At 33.3% G+C, this 19,547-nt stretch overlaps 1 protein-coding gene and 1 long non-coding RNA gene across 4 annotated transcripts in view; both read left to right on the forward strand.

Moving 5' to 3' along the window:
* LOC145480813 (uncharacterized) overlaps nucleotides 1–19,547 on the forward strand; it is an 87,755-nt gene that overhangs the window by 42,692 nt on the left and 25,516 nt on the right. The window contains exons 118-171 of the mRNA XM_081459137.1: nucleotides 6,660–6,683; nucleotides 6,775–6,798; nucleotides 6,988–7,011; nucleotides 7,097–7,120; nucleotides 7,305–7,328; nucleotides 7,427–7,450; nucleotides 7,528–7,551; nucleotides 7,642–7,665; nucleotides 7,752–7,775; nucleotides 7,855–7,878; nucleotides 7,965–7,988; nucleotides 8,070–8,093; nucleotides 8,184–8,222; nucleotides 8,330–8,350; nucleotides 8,476–8,502; nucleotides 10,258–10,281; nucleotides 10,368–10,391; nucleotides 10,471–10,494; nucleotides 10,587–10,847; nucleotides 11,247–11,270; nucleotides 11,448–11,471; nucleotides 11,560–11,586; nucleotides 12,376–12,405; nucleotides 12,528–12,551; nucleotides 12,638–12,661; nucleotides 12,762–12,788; nucleotides 13,575–13,595; nucleotides 14,095–14,118; nucleotides 14,218–14,238; nucleotides 14,346–14,369; nucleotides 14,975–14,998; nucleotides 16,046–16,069; nucleotides 16,160–16,183; nucleotides 16,381–16,413; nucleotides 16,599–16,622; nucleotides 16,793–16,816; nucleotides 16,897–16,920; nucleotides 17,005–17,028; nucleotides 17,133–17,156; nucleotides 17,243–17,272; nucleotides 17,353–17,376; nucleotides 17,528–17,557; nucleotides 17,856–17,879; nucleotides 17,966–17,989; nucleotides 18,082–18,105; nucleotides 18,202–18,225; nucleotides 18,312–18,335; nucleotides 18,421–18,444; nucleotides 18,754–18,777; nucleotides 18,863–18,886; nucleotides 19,071–19,094; nucleotides 19,178–19,201; nucleotides 19,293–19,331; nucleotides 19,439–19,459. Of these exons, the coding sequence (XP_081315263.1) occupies nucleotides 6,660–6,683; nucleotides 6,775–6,798; nucleotides 6,988–7,011; nucleotides 7,097–7,120; nucleotides 7,305–7,328; nucleotides 7,427–7,450; nucleotides 7,528–7,551; nucleotides 7,642–7,665; nucleotides 7,752–7,775; nucleotides 7,855–7,878; nucleotides 7,965–7,988; nucleotides 8,070–8,093; nucleotides 8,184–8,222; nucleotides 8,330–8,350; nucleotides 8,476–8,502; nucleotides 10,258–10,281; nucleotides 10,368–10,391; nucleotides 10,471–10,494; nucleotides 10,587–10,847; nucleotides 11,247–11,270; nucleotides 11,448–11,471; nucleotides 11,560–11,586; nucleotides 12,376–12,405; nucleotides 12,528–12,551; nucleotides 12,638–12,661; nucleotides 12,762–12,788; nucleotides 13,575–13,595; nucleotides 14,095–14,118; nucleotides 14,218–14,238; nucleotides 14,346–14,369; nucleotides 14,975–14,998; nucleotides 16,046–16,069; nucleotides 16,160–16,183; nucleotides 16,381–16,413; nucleotides 16,599–16,622; nucleotides 16,793–16,816; nucleotides 16,897–16,920; nucleotides 17,005–17,028; nucleotides 17,133–17,156; nucleotides 17,243–17,272; nucleotides 17,353–17,376; nucleotides 17,528–17,557; nucleotides 17,856–17,879; nucleotides 17,966–17,989; nucleotides 18,082–18,105; nucleotides 18,202–18,225; nucleotides 18,312–18,335; nucleotides 18,421–18,444; nucleotides 18,754–18,777; nucleotides 18,863–18,886; nucleotides 19,071–19,094; nucleotides 19,178–19,201; nucleotides 19,293–19,331; nucleotides 19,439–19,459 (1,587 nt within the window). The remainder of the gene's footprint in view (nucleotides 1–6,659; nucleotides 6,684–6,774; nucleotides 6,799–6,987; nucleotides 7,012–7,096; nucleotides 7,121–7,304; nucleotides 7,329–7,426; nucleotides 7,451–7,527; nucleotides 7,552–7,641; nucleotides 7,666–7,751; nucleotides 7,776–7,854; nucleotides 7,879–7,964; nucleotides 7,989–8,069; nucleotides 8,094–8,183; nucleotides 8,223–8,329; nucleotides 8,351–8,475; nucleotides 8,503–10,257; nucleotides 10,282–10,367; nucleotides 10,392–10,470; nucleotides 10,495–10,586; nucleotides 10,848–11,246; nucleotides 11,271–11,447; nucleotides 11,472–11,559; nucleotides 11,587–12,375; nucleotides 12,406–12,527; nucleotides 12,552–12,637; nucleotides 12,662–12,761; nucleotides 12,789–13,574; nucleotides 13,596–14,094; nucleotides 14,119–14,217; nucleotides 14,239–14,345; nucleotides 14,370–14,974; nucleotides 14,999–16,045; nucleotides 16,070–16,159; nucleotides 16,184–16,380; nucleotides 16,414–16,598; nucleotides 16,623–16,792; nucleotides 16,817–16,896; nucleotides 16,921–17,004; nucleotides 17,029–17,132; nucleotides 17,157–17,242; nucleotides 17,273–17,352; nucleotides 17,377–17,527; nucleotides 17,558–17,855; nucleotides 17,880–17,965; nucleotides 17,990–18,081; nucleotides 18,106–18,201; nucleotides 18,226–18,311; nucleotides 18,336–18,420; nucleotides 18,445–18,753; nucleotides 18,778–18,862; nucleotides 18,887–19,070; nucleotides 19,095–19,177; nucleotides 19,202–19,292; nucleotides 19,332–19,438; nucleotides 19,460–19,547) is intronic.
* On the forward strand, nucleotides 133–2,761 carry LOC145480834 (uncharacterized). 3 transcript variants are annotated; one of them, XR_014048554.1, is made up of 10 exons: nucleotides 133–232; nucleotides 312–335; nucleotides 480–503; nucleotides 709–732; nucleotides 819–842; nucleotides 910–933; nucleotides 1,026–1,049; nucleotides 1,144–1,167; nucleotides 1,259–1,282; nucleotides 1,368–2,536. It is a non-coding gene; the product is annotated as an uncharacterized LOC145480834 (long non-coding RNA). The 3 variants fall into 3 exon arrangements; XR_014048553.1 differs by lacking the exon at nucleotides 1,368–2,536 and adding an exon at nucleotides 2,544–2,761 and having other exon boundaries at nucleotides 138–232; XR_014048555.1 differs by lacking the exon at nucleotides 910–933 and having other exon boundaries at nucleotides 1,259–2,536.

Raw genomic sequence — 19,547 nt, forward strand, 5'->3', positions numbered from 1 at the left:
GCATAAATGGCTTAGATTTGGTTGCAGCTTTTATTAATCAATATGTGTCAATCAGACAATCTAATCTATATATCTTCTTGTTTTTCTACTTCAAGCACCTGAGATAACTACTACAGATGGTAGGTCTGTCAAGATGCTCATTAGAATTGGATTAAAATTTGTGATTCCATCTAACTTATCTTTCCTGTCATTATGTTTCTAGCACCAGAGATAACTAGTACTACTACAAGTGGTAAGTTTGGCTTCGATATTACTTAGTTTTAAATGTTTTTTTAAAATCTAACTTATCCTTGATACTTTTCCATTTTCAGCACCAGAGATAGTTTCGACAGATGGTAAGTCTGTCAGAAATTTTATTTACCCTGTTTTTCCACTTCCAACATAGATACTACGGCTTAGAATTGGTATACACTTTTTTGTTCAATCTTATCTCTATTTCTTGCCTATCCAATTTCGATTTTTCTTTTTTCCATTTTCAGCACCAGACATAACGACCACACATGGTACGTATCGCATACATGTTACCTTGACTTAATATAGATGTTATTGGACTTAATTTTTGTTTTTAATTCAATTTATCCTTTCTTCCCTCTGGAACAAAGATAACTGCCACAGAGTGCAATTTTGGCATAGATATTACCTAGAATTTCAATTTGTTTAAGCTTCTATAATCAGTGTAATCTTTTTTTCCTGCCTTTTTAATTTTAGAACCAGAGATAACGGCTACAGATGGTAAGCTTGGCATCGATATAACTTAGAATTGTTTTGTTTTCTTTAGTTTTCAAACTATCTTATCTTTCGTATTTTTGGTTTTTCAGCACCAGAGATAACTACCTCAGATGGTAAGTTTGGCATCGATGTTACTTTTGCATTTAATCAATCTTATCCTTCGTAATTTTCCATTTTAAGCACCAAAGATAACTACTGCAGATGGTAAGTACAGTTTGCATAGACACTACGGCTTAGATTTGGTTTAAACGTTTCCTGTTTAATGATATTTACATTTCTTGCCTTTCTAATTTCAGCACCAGAGGTAACTGCTACAGATGGTAAGGTTCGGCATCGATGTTATAAAGAATCGGTTTAATTTTTTTTGCTTTTCAATCTAATGTTAATTATTTTTCGTTTTTTTTATATTTCTAGGACCGGGTATGACTACTACACATGGTAAGTTTGACATCGATATTCAAAAGAATTGCTTTTTTTTCCGTTGTTTTTTTTTAAATCTAATTCATGTTTCCTGTTTTTCCGCTTTCAGCATCAGGGATACCTACTACAGATGGTAAGTTTGGGATAAATGTTACTTAGAATTGGACTCAACTTTTGTGTTTCAATCTAACTTCTCTTGCTCGCCTTTTCGTTTTCAGCACCTGAGAGAACTACTACAGGTGGTGTGTTTGGCAACAATAGTACTTAGAATTGGTTTCAATTTGTTTTAAATTTAACCTATCATCCGAATTTGTTTTCATTTACAGCACCAGAGATAACTACCACAGATAATAACTTTTGCAAAGATGTTACTTAGAATTAGATTTAGCTTTTTGTTGTCGTTAATTTTATTTATCCTTCGTGTTTTTCGTCTTTTGGAACAAAGGTAACTGTTACAGACTGAGCGTTTCACATAGATATTACTTAGAGTCTCATTTTTTATTTTTTGAATCGAATTTTATTTACAGCCTGAGCACTTACACTACTTACATTACTGATGTTATAATTACATTTACACTTACAATATACATGCTACTTATACTACTTATACTTACACTACTTGTACAATTTTTTTTTAGTGTTTAAAATAAACGATTCCTCAAAAATTCTCCACTTTTTCTTAAACAGATTGATGTTATTTGATTTAAAGGAACTATACTTTTCGGTTTGATATTTATTGAATAAAATTCTTTCAAAGTGGCTGAAAGATGGTTTCGTTTCTTTACACCGGCAAGTCCACAAGTACGTTTTTCCTAAAACGATTATATAGTTTTGCAGATCCATCTCCCCCGTTAAAAATCCTAAAATAATCTCGCGATATTCTAAAGAGAGGCAAACGCAACTATTAAGTTTATTTAAAATTTTTTCACATATCTCATTCCAAAAGGAAGTAGAAAAAGAACAGCCAAAGAAAATATGAGATATGGTCTCAGTAGTCTGATGAAAGAAGGAACAGTTGGGGTCAGAAATATAGATATAAATATAAATATAGGGTCAGAAGTAATTCATTTTATATAGAATAGAATTTAGCACTTTATACTGAAAAGAACGCACATAAAGTTCATTTGCAACTCTCAGTGGCATCACGAATGCCTCCGAAAGTTGCTTATCCTCTAGATTAAATTCTTCTTTCAAATTAGCCCATTTATTTGGTTTTTGGTATTTTTGCTTTATAAAAAGATGATAATAATCACGACAGTTAAATTTTTCTAAATCAAGGATATTCTCGAAATTGGGCTCATGAACACGCTGTTTCGGTGGAACTACTTAGAGTCTCATTTGCTTTAACCTGCTATAATCAGTCTATGTTTTCTTTTCTATTTTTTCATTTCCAACACCGGGGATAACCACTACAGATGGTAGGTTTCCCACCGATATTACGTAAAATTGATTTGTTTTCTTTTGTTTTCAATCTATCTTATCCTTTATAATTTTTGTTTTTAGCACCAGAGATAACCACCACAAACGGTAAGTTTGGCATCGATTTTACCTAGTCTTACACTTTTCTTTTCAATCTATCTTATCCTTCGTAATTTTCCATTTTCAGAACCAGAGATAACTACTGCAGATGGTACGTTTGACATCGATATTATTAAGGATCGGTTTAAGCTTTTTTCCAATCTAATTCATCTTTCGTGTTTTTTCTTTTTTCCAGCACCGGGCATGACTATTACAGATGGTAAGTTTAGCATCAATATTACTATTACTACTCTTCATTTTTTTTTATCTATTTCATGTTACGTGTTTTCTCGTTTTTAGCACGAGAGATACCTACTACAGATGGTAAGTTAGCATTGACATCACTTGAATTGCTTTCTTCTGTACTGTGTTGTTATTGTGCTGTTGTTGCAGCGCAAGTCAAAAGCGTTAAAACAAACACAGATCGTGAGTGTTTCATAAGTATCACTTGAATTTCTCGAGAATTGTGTATTTATTTCAAATTTAATAATAGTATCACTTTTACTGTATCCTTTTTTCTATCCGGTTCTAGAACCAGAGACAAGTACTACAGGTAATAAGCCTTTTAATATGCATTAATATTATACTATTTCTTGTTGTAAGGTATCATCGTATTTCATTCTGATTTCATCTCTTAACAACTGTTGGATTTCAAGTCATTATTCATAACATTATTTTCCAGCATCGGAGATGACAACTACAGATAAAGGTATGTTTATCTCAAATATAACTGGAAATTTTTAAGTATGACCATTTCTGACTAAATTGATTAACATTTTGTTATTTATAATTAGCATCAATTTTTAACTTTATATCTATATCCCATTCATTTAGAGCTTGAGTAACTGTTGAAAACATTTTAAATTTATAGTTCAAGCTCGACATATCAAAATTCAAAAATGGCACCGAGGCTTTCCTCCAAACTTTTATATTTGGTAATGGTTTCTTTGTATTAAGTCTCTTGTGGAAATTACCGGAGAAAGGAAACTTACAAACTTTAAAATTTTAGGCAGAAAGCCTCTGAGCCAGGTTATAATTTGATATATTAAACACGGGCAGTTTTGCTATCATTTGTTAAAAGGGCTTGTTTATTTGCAGCGCCAGAGATACGTACTACGGAAAGTAGACCTTTTACAAGAAATAAACCTTTCGCATAGATATTTCTTGGAGTTTCAATTGCTTTAAGCTTCTATAATCAGTCTAATTTTTCTTTCCTGCTTTGTTATTTTCAGCATCAGAGATAACCACTACAGATGGTAGGTTTGCCACTGATATTACTTAAAATTGTTTTGTTTTCTTTTGTCTTCAATCTATCTTATCCTTCATACTTTTCGTTTTTTAGCATCAGAGATAACCACCACAGACGGTAAGTTTGGCATTGATTTTACTTAGTCTTACACTTTTGTTTTTAATCTATTTTATCCTTCGTATTTTCCTTTTGCAGCACCAGAGATAACTACTGCAGATGGTAAGTTTGACATCGATATTATTAAGAATCGGTTTAATCTTTTTTTTCCAATCTAATTCATCTTTCGTTTTTTTCATTTCCAGCACCAGACATGACTACTACAGATGGTAAGTTTGGCATCAATATTACTATAAGTACTTTTGATTTTTTTTATCTAATTCATGTTTCGTGTTTTTTCGCTTTTAGCACCAGAGATACCTACTACAGATGGTAAGTTAGCATCGACATCACTTAGAATTGCTTTCTTCTGTACTGTGTTTTATTGCTATTATCTTGAAGTCGTTTTTCTTATATTAAAAGGGCTTGATTATTTGCAGCGCCAGAGATACATGCTACAGACAGTAGACCTTTTAGAAGAAATAAGCCTTTCGCATAGATATTCCTTAAAGTTTCAATTGCTTAAACATATACATATACATAAAACATATACGTTTCGGATAGATATTCCTTAGAGTTTCTATTGCTTCAAGCTTCTATAATCAGTCTAATTTTTCTCTCCTGCTTTGTTATTTTCAGCATCAGAGATAACCTCCACGGATGGTAGGTTTGCCACTGATATTACTTAGAATTGCTTTGTTTTCTTTTGTCTTCAATCTATCTTATCTTTTATATTTTTCGTTTTATAGCACCGGAGATAAAAACCACAGACGCTAAGTTTGACATCGATTTTTCTTAGTCTTTTCTGTCCGACTAGCTGGGTGATACTAAGACAATTAGACCCTTCGCACTCGAGGGCCACGGGTCTATAGCCCATTTGGCTTCTCCTCGTGGGCTATTGTCCCATAGCCCTTGCAGGCTACGGGTCTAATTGTTAACTAGTGACACCAATTAGAGGTTTGTCCACCCAAATTGAGTAGATTAATTCGTCTTTCGGGGTGTCGATTTGTCAACTACCTTAGACGAAACGACTCATATTGGGAGTATTGGACATGACTGACCAATTAAGATTCGACGTCCTAGAAGATTTGATACGTGAATAAAATTACTTACGTTCTTAATCATAACCGTGGCCGTGTTTGGATATCGCATCCTAATTAGCATAGGTTTTACGATTTCATTTCACCGTTTACTCCTTAGTTTTAACGACGGTCGATATTCAATCGAGACAGTGTTACATCACATTTTCAAACACTCCAAGGTTCGTCAAATATATTCCGCTCCCTGTCGTATTAGTTTCAACTCCTTTCTCGGTGTTTGGAAATGTTTTAAAGCAAGGGCTAATAAATGTTATATTTTTTTACTTTTTTCATTGCTACTTGTGCTATATTTCCTTTATCTTGCATGCCTTTTAATTTCCAGCACCGGAGGTAACTACCACGGAAGGTACGTCACACTTAAATGCTACTTGAAGTTTAATATTTCTTAATATTTCACAATTTTTCATCTGTTTAAACGTGCCTTTCTATTTCCAGCACCAGGGATAGCTACTACAGTTGCTAAGTTTGAAATCAGTGTTTAAAGAAAATCCGTTAAAGCTTTTTGTGTTTTATTGTTATTGGTTTTTCGAGTTGTTTCATTTGAAGTACCAGAGATAACTACCACATATGCCAAGTTTGTTTTATATGTTGCTTAGAATGTGATTGGGATTTTGGTTTCAATCTGATTAGCTTTGGGGATTTTCCAATTTCAGAATCGTCAGAACCAGAGGTAACTACTAAAGAAGGTAAGTTTGGCATCGATATTGCTTTAAGTTGGATAGATATTTCTAACAAAAGGGATAACTAATACAGATGATCAGTTAGGCTTCAATATTGCTTAGGATTGGTCTTGTTTTCAATTTAACTTATCTTTCGAACTTTTTCCATTTCCAGTATCAGAAACAACTAGCACGGATGGTAAGTTTCGCATAGATGTTACTCAGAATTGGATTAGACTTTTGGTTTAAGTCTTTCGTGTTTTACACTTACATAACTACTACAGATGGTAAGCTTGGCGTAGATGTTACTTTGATTTCGATTAGACTTTTGTTTTTAATTGATCTAATCGATATATTCTCTTGTTTTTCCACTTCAAGCCCCTGAGATAACTTCTACAGATGGTAAGTTTGTCAAAATCTAAATTAGAATTGGATTAAACATTTGTGATTCCATCGAACTTATCTTTCCTATCATTATATTTCCAGCGCCAGAGATAACTAGTACTACTACAAGTGGTAAGTTTGGCTTCGATATTACTTAGTTTTACGTGTTTTTTTTAAAATCTAACTTATCCTTCATACTTTTTCATTTTCAGCACTAGAGATAGTTTCGACAGATGGTAAGTTTGACTTCGATATTACTTAGTTTTACACATTCTTTTTTTTTTTTGTAATCTAACTTATCCTTGGTGCTTTTCTATTTTCAGTACAAGAAACAACTACTAGAGATGGTAAGTTTGTCAGAAGTTTTATTTTCCTTGTTTTTCCACTTCCAACGGAGCTAAGGACTTAAGACGTATTAAAGTTTGGCAACGATACTACCGCTTTGAATTGGTATACACTTTTTTTGTTCAATCATATTTATATTTCTTGCCTATCCAATTTCAGCACCAGAGATAACTACTACAGATGGTAAGTTTTGCAACAATATTGCTTAGGATTGGTTTTGTTTTAGTTTAAGTTATTTCTCGATTTTTTTCTTTTTTTTTTTTTGGATTTTCAGTATCAGAGATAACTACCACAGATGGTACGTTTTCCATACGTGTTACCTGGATTGGACTTAACTTTTGTTTTTAATTTGATTTATCCTTTTTCCCTTCTGGAACAAAGATAACTGCCACAGAGTGCAATTTTGGCACAGATATTATCTAGAATTTCAATTTGTTTAAGTTTCTATAATCAATGTAACCTTTCTTTCCTGCCTTTTTAATTTTAGAACCAGAGATAGCTGCTACAGTTGGTAAGCTTCGCATCGATAAAACTTGGAATTTTTTTGTTTCTTTAGTTTTCAAACTATCTTATCTTACGTATTTTTGGTTTTTCAGCACCAGAGATAACTACTACAGATGGTAAGTTTGGCATCGATGTTACTTTTGAATTTAACCTATGTTGTCCTTCGTAATTTTCCATTTTCAGCACCAGAGATAACTACTGCAGATGGTAAGTATAGGTTCGCAGAGACACTACGGCTTAGATTTGGTTTAAACGTTTCCTGTTCAATGATATTTACATTTCTTGCCTTTCTAATTTCAGCACCAGAGGTAACTACAACAGAAGGTAAGGTTCGACATCGATGTTATAAAGACTCGGTTTAATTTTTTTCCATTCCAATCAAATTTAAATTATTGTTCGTTTTTTCTTTTTTTTATTTCTAGGACCGGACATGATTACTACACACGGTAATTTTGGCATCTATATTACTTAGAATTGCTATTCTTCTGTTGTTTTTCAATGTTTCCTGTTTTTCTGCTTTCACCACCAGATATAACTACCACAGATAGTAAGTGTTCCAAAGATATTACTTAGAGTTTCAATTGCTTTAAACTTCTATACTGAGTCTCATTTTTCTTTCCTGATTTTTTATTTTCAGCACCAGAGATAACCACTACGGATGGTAGGTTTTCCATCGATATTACTAAAAATTGTTTTGTTTTCTTTTGTCTTCAATCTATCTTATCTCTTATATTTTTCGTTTTTTAGCACCAGAGATAACCACCACAGACGGTAAGTTTCGCATCGATTTTACTTAGTCTTACACTTTTGTTTTTACTCTATCTTATCCTTTGTAATTTTCCATTTTCAGCACCACAGATAACTACTGCAGATGGTACGTTTGACATCGATATTATTAAGAATCGCTTTAACCTTTTTTCTAATCTAATTCATCTTTCGCTTTTTTTTTTCTATTTCCAGCACCAGACATGACTACTACAGATGGTAAGTTTGGCATCAGTATTATTATTACTACTGTTCATTTTTTTTTTATCTAATTCATTTTTCGTGTTTTTTCGCTTTTAGCACCGGAGATACCTACTACAGATGGTAAGTTAGCATCGACACCTCTTAGAATTGCTTTCTTCTGTACTGTGTTTTATTGCTATTATCTTGAAGTTGTATTTCTTGCATCTTCAGCTGAAGCACGAGTTACAGGCGTTAAAACAACCACAGATCGTAAGTGTTGTAAAAGTATCGTTTAATTTTCTCGAGAATTTTGTATTTCAATCAAATTTAATAACAGTATCAGTTTTACAATATCCCTTTTTTCTTTCCTTCGCTAGAACCAGAGACAAGTACTACAGGTAATAAGCCGTTTAATATACATTTATATTATGTTATTTCTTGTTGTAAGGTATCACTGTATTTCATTCTGATTTCATCTCTTAACAACTGATTTCAAGTCACATTTCATAACATTATTTTCCAGCATCGGAAATGACAACTAGAGATAAAGGTATGTTTATCCCGAATATCTCTGGAAATTGTTAAGTATTATCATTTGCGAGAAAGTTGACTAACGTTTTGTTATTTATAATTAGCATCACTTTTTCACTTTATATCTATATCCCATTCATTTAAAGCTTGAGTTAATGATCCTCTTTCGAGGCTTGATCTGAGCTTCCACTAACGATACTACATTAAGGAAATAACACACTGGCTGTGGGTAAAATTTGGGTGGCAGGGAAGGACGACTGGGGAGTAGGGGCCCAGATCGGGTGGTACCGGGGGTAGCCACCCTGGAATAAAAGTTCCAGACCTGCCTCCAGGGGTGAGGCCCATATCCCACAGTCCCGGAGGACTGAGAGAACCAGGAGAGGGAGCCCCTCCTGGGGGGAGTACAGATCAGGTGGTACCGGGGGTAACCACCTTGGAATAGGTAATTTCTCCGGACCTGTCTCCAGTGGGCTAGAGCCTTACTGTGGGGTAACGTGCAGCTAATGGGTGCACTGCCCTGCCACCGTCCTTTAATAACAAACAACAGAAAGTCACCAAAATACAGTCTCTGTTCATTGCACCCTGAATGATAAGGTCTAAGGCTTGCTAGGAGACAGATAACCCTAGCCTATAGCCATTAATGGTATAATTATTATTATTATTATTATTATTATTATTATTATTATATACTAAGCAAATGATATCATAAGTATATATGGATAAATGTTTTTCTAAAAGCAGCGGAATAATAATGTTCAGTAACTATACACGACATTCTGAATTGTTGTGTCAAAGCTTGCCCCTATTTTTTTTTTTTGGGGGGGGGGAAGACAGATTATTAGCCTTATTCATGGTGAACATTTCTATAGATCTTAATGATTTTGTTTATTCGCTTGAAGATGGTCCTAAAGCGTAGTATCAGGGGTTCAGATGTGTAGAGCAAGGGTCCCAGTCATGGGAGGGTGGGAGGGTAAAAGAAAAATCAGTGGCGAAGGATCGGCACAAACGAGAAGACTGAATACAACGAGGAGCGTGTGCTTGACTAGAGGAGAGGGGCATGAGGTGGACATGTGAGAGACATGACTGGAACCATTGATACACTGTCTTTTACAGATGTAGATAACAGTGGCTTTACTTAGGAAATGAAAGGTTTGTTGTGATATCCAAAAGGGGTGATTGTTTTCAACTGGGAATTCCTGATGGACTTTGAGATCAGGAATTGGTGGCATGTTACCTATGTTACTGGGATTTACTTATGAGCATGACACGAGGTTCATAGTGTCACATGTCTCTGAAATAAAGTGTTACAATGCAGAATGTGTGTGCCTGACTTTGAGATATTGTCTCTCAGGTCTCATTAACATCAGTTTATGGATGCCATAAACTTAAACTAATTGCTAAAAACATTTTTATAGTTCACGCTCGATATATCAAAATTCAAAAATGGCACCGAGGCTTTCCACCAAACTTTTATATTTGGTAATGGTTTGTTTGTATTAAGTCTCTTGTGGAAATTAACGGAGAAAGGAAACTTACAAACTTTGTAATTTGGGCAGAAAGCCTTGGAGCCAGGTTATAATTTGATTTATTAAACACGGGCATTTTCGCTATCACTTATTACATCCCTTGTTTATTTTCAGCGCCAGAGATACCTATTACAGAGAGAAGACCTTTTAGAAAAAACATACGTTTCGGATAGATATTCCTTAGAGTTTCAATTGCTCTAAGCTTCTATAATCAGTCTAATTTTTCTTTTCTGCCTTTTTATTTTCAGCAGCACAGACAACCACTACAGATGGTAGGTTTGCCATCGGTATTACTTAAAACTGTTTTGTTTTCTTTTGTGTTCAATCTATCTTATCTCTCATATTTTTCGCTTTTTAGCACAAGAGATAACCACCACAGACGGTAAGTTTGGCATCGATTTTACTTAGTCTTACCCTTTTGTTTTCTGTGTATCTTATCGTTTGTAATTTTCCATTTTCAGCACCAGAGATAACTACTACAGATGGTACGTTTAACATCGATACTATTAAGAATCGGTTTAACCTTTTTTTTTTCAATCTTATTCAACTTTCTTTTTGTTTGTTTTTTTATTTTCAGCACCGGACATGACTACTACAGATGGTAAGTTTGGCATCAGTATTACTATTACTACTGTTCATTTTTTTTTTTTTTCCTTATTCGTGTTTCGTGTTTTTTCGCTTTTAGCACCAGAGATACCTACTACATATGGTAAGTTAGCATCGACATCACTTAGTATCGCTTTCTTGTGTACTGTGTTTTATTGCTATTATCTTGAAGTTGTTTTTCTTGCATCTTCAGTTGAAGCACGAGTTACAGGCGTTAAAACTACCACAGATGGTGAGTGTTTTAAATTTATTATTTAATTTTTTTCGAGAATTTTGTATTTCAATCAATTTTAATAACAGTATCAGTTTTACAATACAAAAGCCCGAAAAACTGTATCAAAGAGGCATGGCCGAGCCCACAGGTCAAAAGAGCGGTTGCTATGCCAATGTCAATTGAATCGGAGAAACAGTTGTAACACGATGGAATTCAAGGGATAATTAACAGCTACTGAAAGTTTCAGCATCGATGAAATGAACCACTTTTTCAGAACTGTGAAAAATACGGGGAGAAAGGGTCTTCCTACAATTCGTTGTGCTACTGAGGGTTAACATAAACAGCATTTAAATTTTTTGCAATCCTAATTAGCCTTTATTGATCTTACTTTTGATTTGCATATTTTGTTTCTCCCAGCACCAAAGATAACTACTTCAGATGGTACGTTTGACATCAATATAACCTGCATTTATATTAGCTTTTTCCTCTACCATTTCAGTCTAGTTTCAGCTCAGATGATAAGCCTAAGTATTACTAGCAATTGTTCAATTTTTTGTATTTCATAAAAAATTCCATTACCGTTGTCTTTACCTTCTCTTTCATGTATTTCATTTTCAGCGCCAGAGATGACTACTACAGATGGTAAGTCTATAGTGATAGTTGTTGTTGAAGTTCGTCATGGTAGGTTTTATATTCTTATACGTTAACTTTTCTGCTGTTTCATTTGCAGCACCAGAAATACCTACTACAAATGCCGGTAAGTTTGACAAAATTATCACTCGCAGTTTCTGTTTTTCAATCAAATTTATCTAGTGACACATCGCTATATCTTTACACCATTTCATGTATTTTCATTACATTTCCAGAACAAGAGATAACGACTACAGACAATACGTCCTACTATTGATATGAGAAAAATATTTTCTTTGTTTTTCTTTCTGATTTTATAAAAACTCTCCTCACTATATCCTATCAGTTATCTTTCTTGATACGCTTATTTCCTAGCTCCAGAGGTAGTTTGTACAGATAGAAAGTCTAAAATATACGTTTTTAAATGGTTAGGTTTCTCTCAAGTCAATTTTAATGCTTGTTTGCTTATTTGAAGGAATTTTCGAATATCACGAGTAGTGTAAATCCTTAATTACTCGACCTTTCAGAAGATTACTCATTTATTATATGGCTGAGAAAATTGCGAACATGTGCGCGTTTTTTTGCACTGCGGTACAAATTAAAAATTAACGATAAATTGGCCTTCTCTCAACCAATCACAATAAAGTAATGATTACTCTTAAGCTATTGTACCATTTTAATTGTGACACCAGAGATTACCACTACAGAGTGTTAGGAAATCGTATTTGGGACGAAGTTTCCAAAACTTGGACCGAATTTTCAAGACCTCAAGCGAATTCGCAAGGTAGCGCGAACTTTCGTTGCAAAATTTTACAAAGCCAAGATAAATTTTGGTTCAATGAAAACTTAGCCGGAAAGTCCCGAAAATTGTGACAGTGTACTTTAATCCTTAACACGATCTCTTCTGCCATTTCAGTTCCGGCACAAGAGACAATTACCACAGAGTGTAAGTTAAACTTAACTACTACCTTATTGAAGTCGCGTGTTTCAATGATTCTTTTTCATTCTTATCGTATCACAACCCTTGTGTTTCAATTCAATCTATCTTTCGTGTCTTGTCATTTGCAGCATCAGAGAAGGCTACAACAGGTGGTAAGTTTAACGTGGATTTTAGTTAAGTGGTTGTGTTTGTATCGCCACAATCCTAATGTTATATTTCTTCGGATTTCCATTCCCAGGTCCAGAAATTACAACTACAGATGGTAAGTCTGACCGGCTATTCGTTGAAAATGGTTTCATTTTTTAACTTGATAATCCAATTTCAACCTTATGTTTTGTGTTTTGTTTTTGTTCTTTCAATAGCAGCACCAGAGATACCTTCTACAGATGGTAGGTTTAACAAATAAATCACTTAAATCGTCATAGCTTTAAGATTTCTGTCTTGTTACATTATTATTATTATCTTTACCTTAAATGATTTGTTCCGAGAGCTCACGTACACCTACATTAAACATACAGCTTATGCAAGGAAAACACGAATACCTCTACAAATAAATGTTTATTCAACAGATTGAGATACAAAACAAACTGAAACAGTTTTGACTCTTTTATAAATCCCCGGTGAACGCGCCAGAACGTTTTTTGCGTTTGATAAACTCACGAGAAAGGCCAAATAACAAGAGATCCACTTTTGAGAATCCGAACATCTCAGCCAGTGGACAATAGAAACAATGTGAACAGTGCATTGGTCAATCAATCAATCAATCAATCAATCAATCACTCAACCAGTCTGTCAGTCATTCAATCAATTAATCAATTAATCAAAATTCATTAAAAGGAAACGCAGAGGTTATGACCATCGAGGACGTTCCCTAATTAAAAATATTAATATCTGTAATCTTTGATAAAAATGTCATAAGATACAATTAAAAACACATTTCAAAGCCAAACGATTTTAACTTATAATAAAAAGCCTTCTCAGTTTACCTCTAAAAATATTAAAATCATTATCTTCCGCTGTTTCTTTAGGGAGTACGTTCCACCCTTGAGTTATTCTGTCGAATAACGCGTGAAAATAGCATAGGGATAACTGCATGTGCTCTGATATTGTATTGACAATTGTGTATAATTTATCTCTTTATATTTTAATCGTTTGTCCATTTTTTTTATTTCCAGAACCAGATATGACTACTGAAGGTAATAAGGCCAGAAGTAATACTTTTTGAAATTGATATGGTCATTATTGTTATTAACTATCATTTTAACTGATGCTACTTTTTTATAAGCAGTAGTAGAGATGCCTATAGCGCTTATCAATCAACCAGAAATTCTGGTTTCTATTTCAGGAAATTTCCAGTGAGGAATGTAACAGCATTTTCTACAATTGAAGGGAAATAAGGAAAACCTAGCGAGTTATACCCAAATTTTTTTTTGACCAAAAATTTCTCACTGTTCTATTTGATTTTAATCGCGGTATTTCTGGAATGTTCAGTTGAATGGTTGTCATTCGGACACGTAACAATTTTCGGATTCAAGGATATTTCGTTCCATTTGCCCTCGTTTCTAAAGTTCCGGAATTTCTGGTCGCTGTTAGATGTGATTGATCTTAAAGTCCTTTTCATTTACAACTGAAACAAAGATATTACTGGAAATAGCTTCATTACGAATAATTTGTCATATTTCTTTTCACTTTCAGCACCAGAAATTTCTACTACCGAGAGTAAGTAACAAAAATGTAACCGAAAATTTCTTCACTATTTTGTGTCTTATCGTAATTCTATTGCTGTTTCACATGCATTTCACACTTTTTCATCTACAGTGTTAGAAATTACTACAGATGGTAAGTTTGCTTCTTAGTTATAACTTTTTAATGATGTAGTTTTGGCAATTCATTTTAATATTACTACAATGAACTTTTATTTATCTTTCATACCTTTTCATTTGCAGGTCCAGAGATACCTAGTACAGATGGTAAGTCGAGTCAAGAAGGCCTCTCAAGATTATTCTAGTTTTTGTATATCAATCCAGTTGTACCGCGGCACTATTTACTGATACATTTCGTGTTTTCTCTTACAACTTTCAAAAGGTTTTTAGTTTTAGTTGAAATTGTCTAAGGTTTTGCATTTCATAAGATTGTAATGAGCAATAATTGCAATTTTCTGATTAAATCTAATTCAGTCTCGTTATCACTTTTTTGTTATCTTTCGTTCTTTATTCAATTGCAGCACAAGTAAAGCTTAGTTTTTTAGTTGTGCATACCTAGATTTAGATTTTTAAAGTTTTTCATTTTTATCATATCTTTAAATTTTTAGCTGTATTCTATTTTGTAATTTTTATTATCTTACAAGTGTAAATAGTTTTTAATTTTTAACTTAGGATAGAGGGCCACTGGTTCGTCAGTTTTTTACTGTCGTGGGTTACCCTCTGTAAATAAAGTTGTTACTTACTTACTTACTTACTTACTACAGATCGTAAGTTTTGTGTGCTAGACTTCATTTGAAATTCTTGAGATCGAGGTTTCTATATCCCATACCACGATTACCCCTTCTATACGTTTTGTTTCTTTCTTTTTCCAGAACCGGAAATAACCTCTACAAGTGGTAAGTTTCACAGCTATTACTTGCACTTGGATAACCATTTTGAAGCTCATTCATCTCAAAAGAGATGTATAAGGCACTGCATTCGTGGAAAGCAGCTTTTTTATTTAATTATTTTTTTACTATTAGTTATTAGTAGTTTTAGCTGACGAATTTTTAACCGTGTTTAAATAAAGATTATCAATCTATTTCAATAAAGAGTATCTATCTCAAACTCATTCAATTTCAAATGTCGATTAAGGAAACAAGACCTGACGAATTTGATTGAAGGAGGTCACCATACAAACTCTTATCTGTGTTGTAGTGATTTTTGTACATGTGATAGGATTCTTACAAACTCTTGTTTAGCTTAACTTAGCATTTTAAATTCTAACATGAATATATTTTAGAATTTTTTAATTTTAAGTATTGTAATATTTAAACTTTTTGTATTATAATACAAACATTACTTACAATTCATTTTTATAATACTACATTACTCACAGTAACTTTACGATTAATACCACACTACTTTAAACTTTCACTAAACTGTATTTAATTGGTTTTATCATTAAGTAACACCAATTAGAGGATTGTCCAATACACCCGAATTGAGTAGATTAATTCAACTTCCGGTGTGTCGATTGACGAATTGAGTCAAAGTGGGTGTATTGGACGTGACTGACTAATTAAGACTCGAAGTCCTAGAAGATTTGATACGCAAATAAAGTTTCATACGTTCTTAATTCATCACGTTTAAACAAAGCAATTCAAATCGTGGCTGTGTTTGGATACCTGATCATAATTAGCATAGGTTTTACGATTTTATTTCACCGTTTTCTCCTTAGTTTTAATTTCGGTCGATAAGATATATCAATCAATGAGACAGTGTCTCACCACATTTTTAAACACTTCGTCAAATATACTCCGCTGCATGTCGTACTAGTTTCAACTCTCTACTCAGTGGTTGCAAATGTTTTAAAGCATGGGCTAATGGATTTTATAGTTTTACTTTTTTCATTGCTACTTGTGCTATATTTCCTTTATGCCTCCATGCCTTTTGATTTCCAGCACCGGAGGTAACTACCACAAGAGGTACGTCACACTTAAATGCTACTTGACGTTTAATATTTCTTAATATCTCACAATTTTTTCACCTGTTTAAACGTGCCTTTCTATTTCCAGCACCACAGATAACTACTACAACTGGTAAGTTTGAAATCAGTGTCTAAAAAATCCGTTAAAGCTTTTTGTGTTTTAATGTTATTGGGTTTTCGAGTTCTTTTTTTTTCATTTGAAGTTCCAGAAATAACTATCACAGATGGCAAGTTTGCTTTATATGTTGCTTAGAATGTGATTGGGATTTTGGTTTCAATCTAATTAACTTTGTGATTTTCCAATTTCAGAACCGTCAGAACCAGAGGTGACTACTACAGAAGGTAAGTTTGGCATCGATATTGCTTTAAGTTGGTTTTGAACTTCTGTTTCCATCTAAATTTTTTTCCTGTCATTCTATTTCTAACAACAGAGATAACTAATAAAGATGATCAGTTAGGCATCGATATTGCTTAGGACTGGTCTTGTTTTCAATTCAACTTATCTTTCGATTTTTTTCCATTTCCAGTATCAGAAACAACTAGTACAGATGGTAAGTTTCGCATAGATGTTACTCAGAACTGGATTAGACTTTTGGTTTTAGTCTTTCTCGTTTTACATTTCCCGGACCAGAGATAACTGCAACAGATAGCACATTTTGCATAGATGTTACTTAGAATTTCAATCGGGTTAAACTATGTATCTTGCCTTTTTTATTTTCAGCACCAAAGATGACTACATCAGATGGTGAGTTTTGATACCGATATTACTTATTTACACACTTTTGTTTTCTATTTAACTTATTTCTCTTACTTTTCCATTTTCAGCACCAGAGATAACTACTACAGATGGTAAGCTTAGCGTAGATGTTACTTTGAATTAGATTAGACGTTTGTTTTAATCTGACATATTTTTCGCGTTTTTTCATTTACCAGCACCAGAGATAACTCCTACAGATGGTACGTTTGGCATAAATGGCTTAGATTTGGTTTCAGCTTTTAGTAATAAATATATGTCAATCAGACATTCTAATCTATATATCTTCTTGTTTCTCCACTTCCAGCACCTGAGATAACTACTACAGATGGTATGTTTGTCAAGATGCTAATTATTAGAATTGCAACAAAATTTGTGATTCCATCTAACTTATCTTTCCTGTCATTATATTTCTAGCATCAGAGATAACTAGTACTACTACAAGTGGTAAGTTTGGCTTCGATATTACTTAGTTTCACATGTTTTTTTTTAAATCTAAGTTATCCTTGATACTTTTCCATTTTCAGCACCAGAGACAGTTTCGACAGATGGTAAGTTTGTGAGAAATTTTATTTACCTTGTTTTTCCACTTTCAACTGAGATGACTACTTAAGACGTATTAAAGTTTGGCATAGATACTACGGCTTAGAATTGGTATACACTTCTTTTGTTCAATCTTATCTATATTTCTTGCCTATCCAGTTTCAGCACCAGAGATAACTACTACAGATGGTAAGTTTTGCAACAATGTTGCTTAGGATTGGTTTTGTTTTAGTTTAAGTTATTTTTCGATTTTTCTTTTTTCATTTTCAGTATCAGAGATAACGAACACACATAGTACGTTTCGCATACATGTTACCTGGACATGTTATTGGACTTAATTTTTCTTTTTAATTGAATTTATCCTTTCTTCCTTCTGAAACAAAGATAACTGCCACACAGTGCAATTTTGGCATAGATATTACCTAGAATTTCAATTTGTTTAAGCTTAATCAGTGTAACCTTTCTTTCCTGCCTTTTTTAATTTTAGAACCAGAGATAACGGCTACAGATGGTAAGCTTTACATCGATATAACTTAGAACTGTTTTGTTTTCTTTATTTTTCAAACTATCTTATCTTTCGTATTTTTGGTTTTTCAGCACCAGAGATAACTACCTCAGATGGTAAGTACAGTTTGCATAGACACTACGGCTTAGATTTGGTTTAAACGTTTCCTGTTCAATGTTATTTACATTTCTTGCCTTTCTAATTTCAGCACCAGAGGTAACTGCTACAGATGGTAAGTTTCGGCGTCGATGTTATAAAGAATCGGTTTAATTTTTTTTTCCTTTTCGATCTAATTTTAATTATATTTCGTTCTTTTTTTTATTTCTAGGATCGGGCATGACTACTACACATGGTAAGTTTGACATCGATATTAAAAAGAATTGGTTTTGTTCTATTGTTTATTAATCTAATTCATGTTTCCTGTTTTTCCGCTTTCAGCATCAGGGATACCTACTACAGATGGTAAGTTTGGGATAAATGTTACTTAGAATTGGACTCAACTTTTGTGTTTCAATCTAATTTCTCTTTCTCGCCTTTATGTTTTCAGCACCCGAGAGAACTACTACAGGTGGTGTGTTTGGCAACAATATTACTTAGAATCGGTTTTAATTTGTTTTAAATTTAACTTATCATCCGAATTTGTTTTCATTTACAGCACCAGAGATAACTACCACAGATAGTAACTTTTGCAAAGATGTTACTTAGAATTAGATTTAGCTTTTTGTTGTCATTAATTTTATCTATCCTTCGTGTTTTTCGTCTTTCGGAACAAAGGTAACTGTTACAGACTGAACGTTTCGCATAGATATTACTTAGAGTTTCAATTGCTTTAACCTTCTATAATCATTCTAAGTTTTCTTTCCTATTTTTTCATTTTCAGCACCGGGGATAACCACTACAGATGGTAGGTTTCCCACCGATATTACGTAAAATTGATTTGTTTTCTTTTGTTTTCAATCTATCTTATCCTTTATAATTTTTGTTATTAGCACCTAAGATAACCACCACAAACGGTAAGTTTGGCATCGATTTTACCCAGTCTTACACTTTTCTTTTCAATCTATCTTATCCTTCGTAATTTTCCATTTTTAGCACCAGAGATAACTACTGCAGATGGTACGTTTGACATCGATATTATTAAGGATCGGTTTAACCTTTTTTCCAATTAATTCATCTTTCGTGTTTTTTTTTTTCTAGCACCGGGCATGACTATTACAGATGGTAAGTTTGGCATCAATATTACTATTACTACTCTTCATTTTTTTTTTTTATCTATTTCATGTTATGTGTTTTTTCGTTTCTAGCACCAGAGATGCCTTCTACAGATAGTAAGTTAGCGTCGACATCACTTAGAATTGCTTTCTTCTGTACTCTGTTGTTATTGCTATTATCTTAAAGTCGTTTTTCTTGCATCTTCAGTTGCAGCACAAGTTAAAAGCGTTAAAACAACCACAGATCGTGAGTGTTTCATAAGTATCACTTAAATTTCTCGAGAATTTTGTATTTATTGCAAATTTAATAATAGTATCACTTTTACTTTATCCTTTTTTTCTATCCGTTGCTAGAAGCAGAGACAAGTACCACAGGTAATAAGCTTTTAATATGCATTAATATTATACCATTTTTGTTGTAAGGTATTATTGTATTTCATTCTGATTTCACCTCTTAACAACT

This window comes from Orbicella franksi, chromosome 3, assembly GCF_964199315.1.
Source record: "Orbicella franksi chromosome 3, jaOrbFran1.1, whole genome shotgun sequence".
Taxonomy (NCBI): domain Eukaryota; kingdom Metazoa; phylum Cnidaria; class Anthozoa; order Scleractinia; family Merulinidae; genus Orbicella; species Orbicella franksi.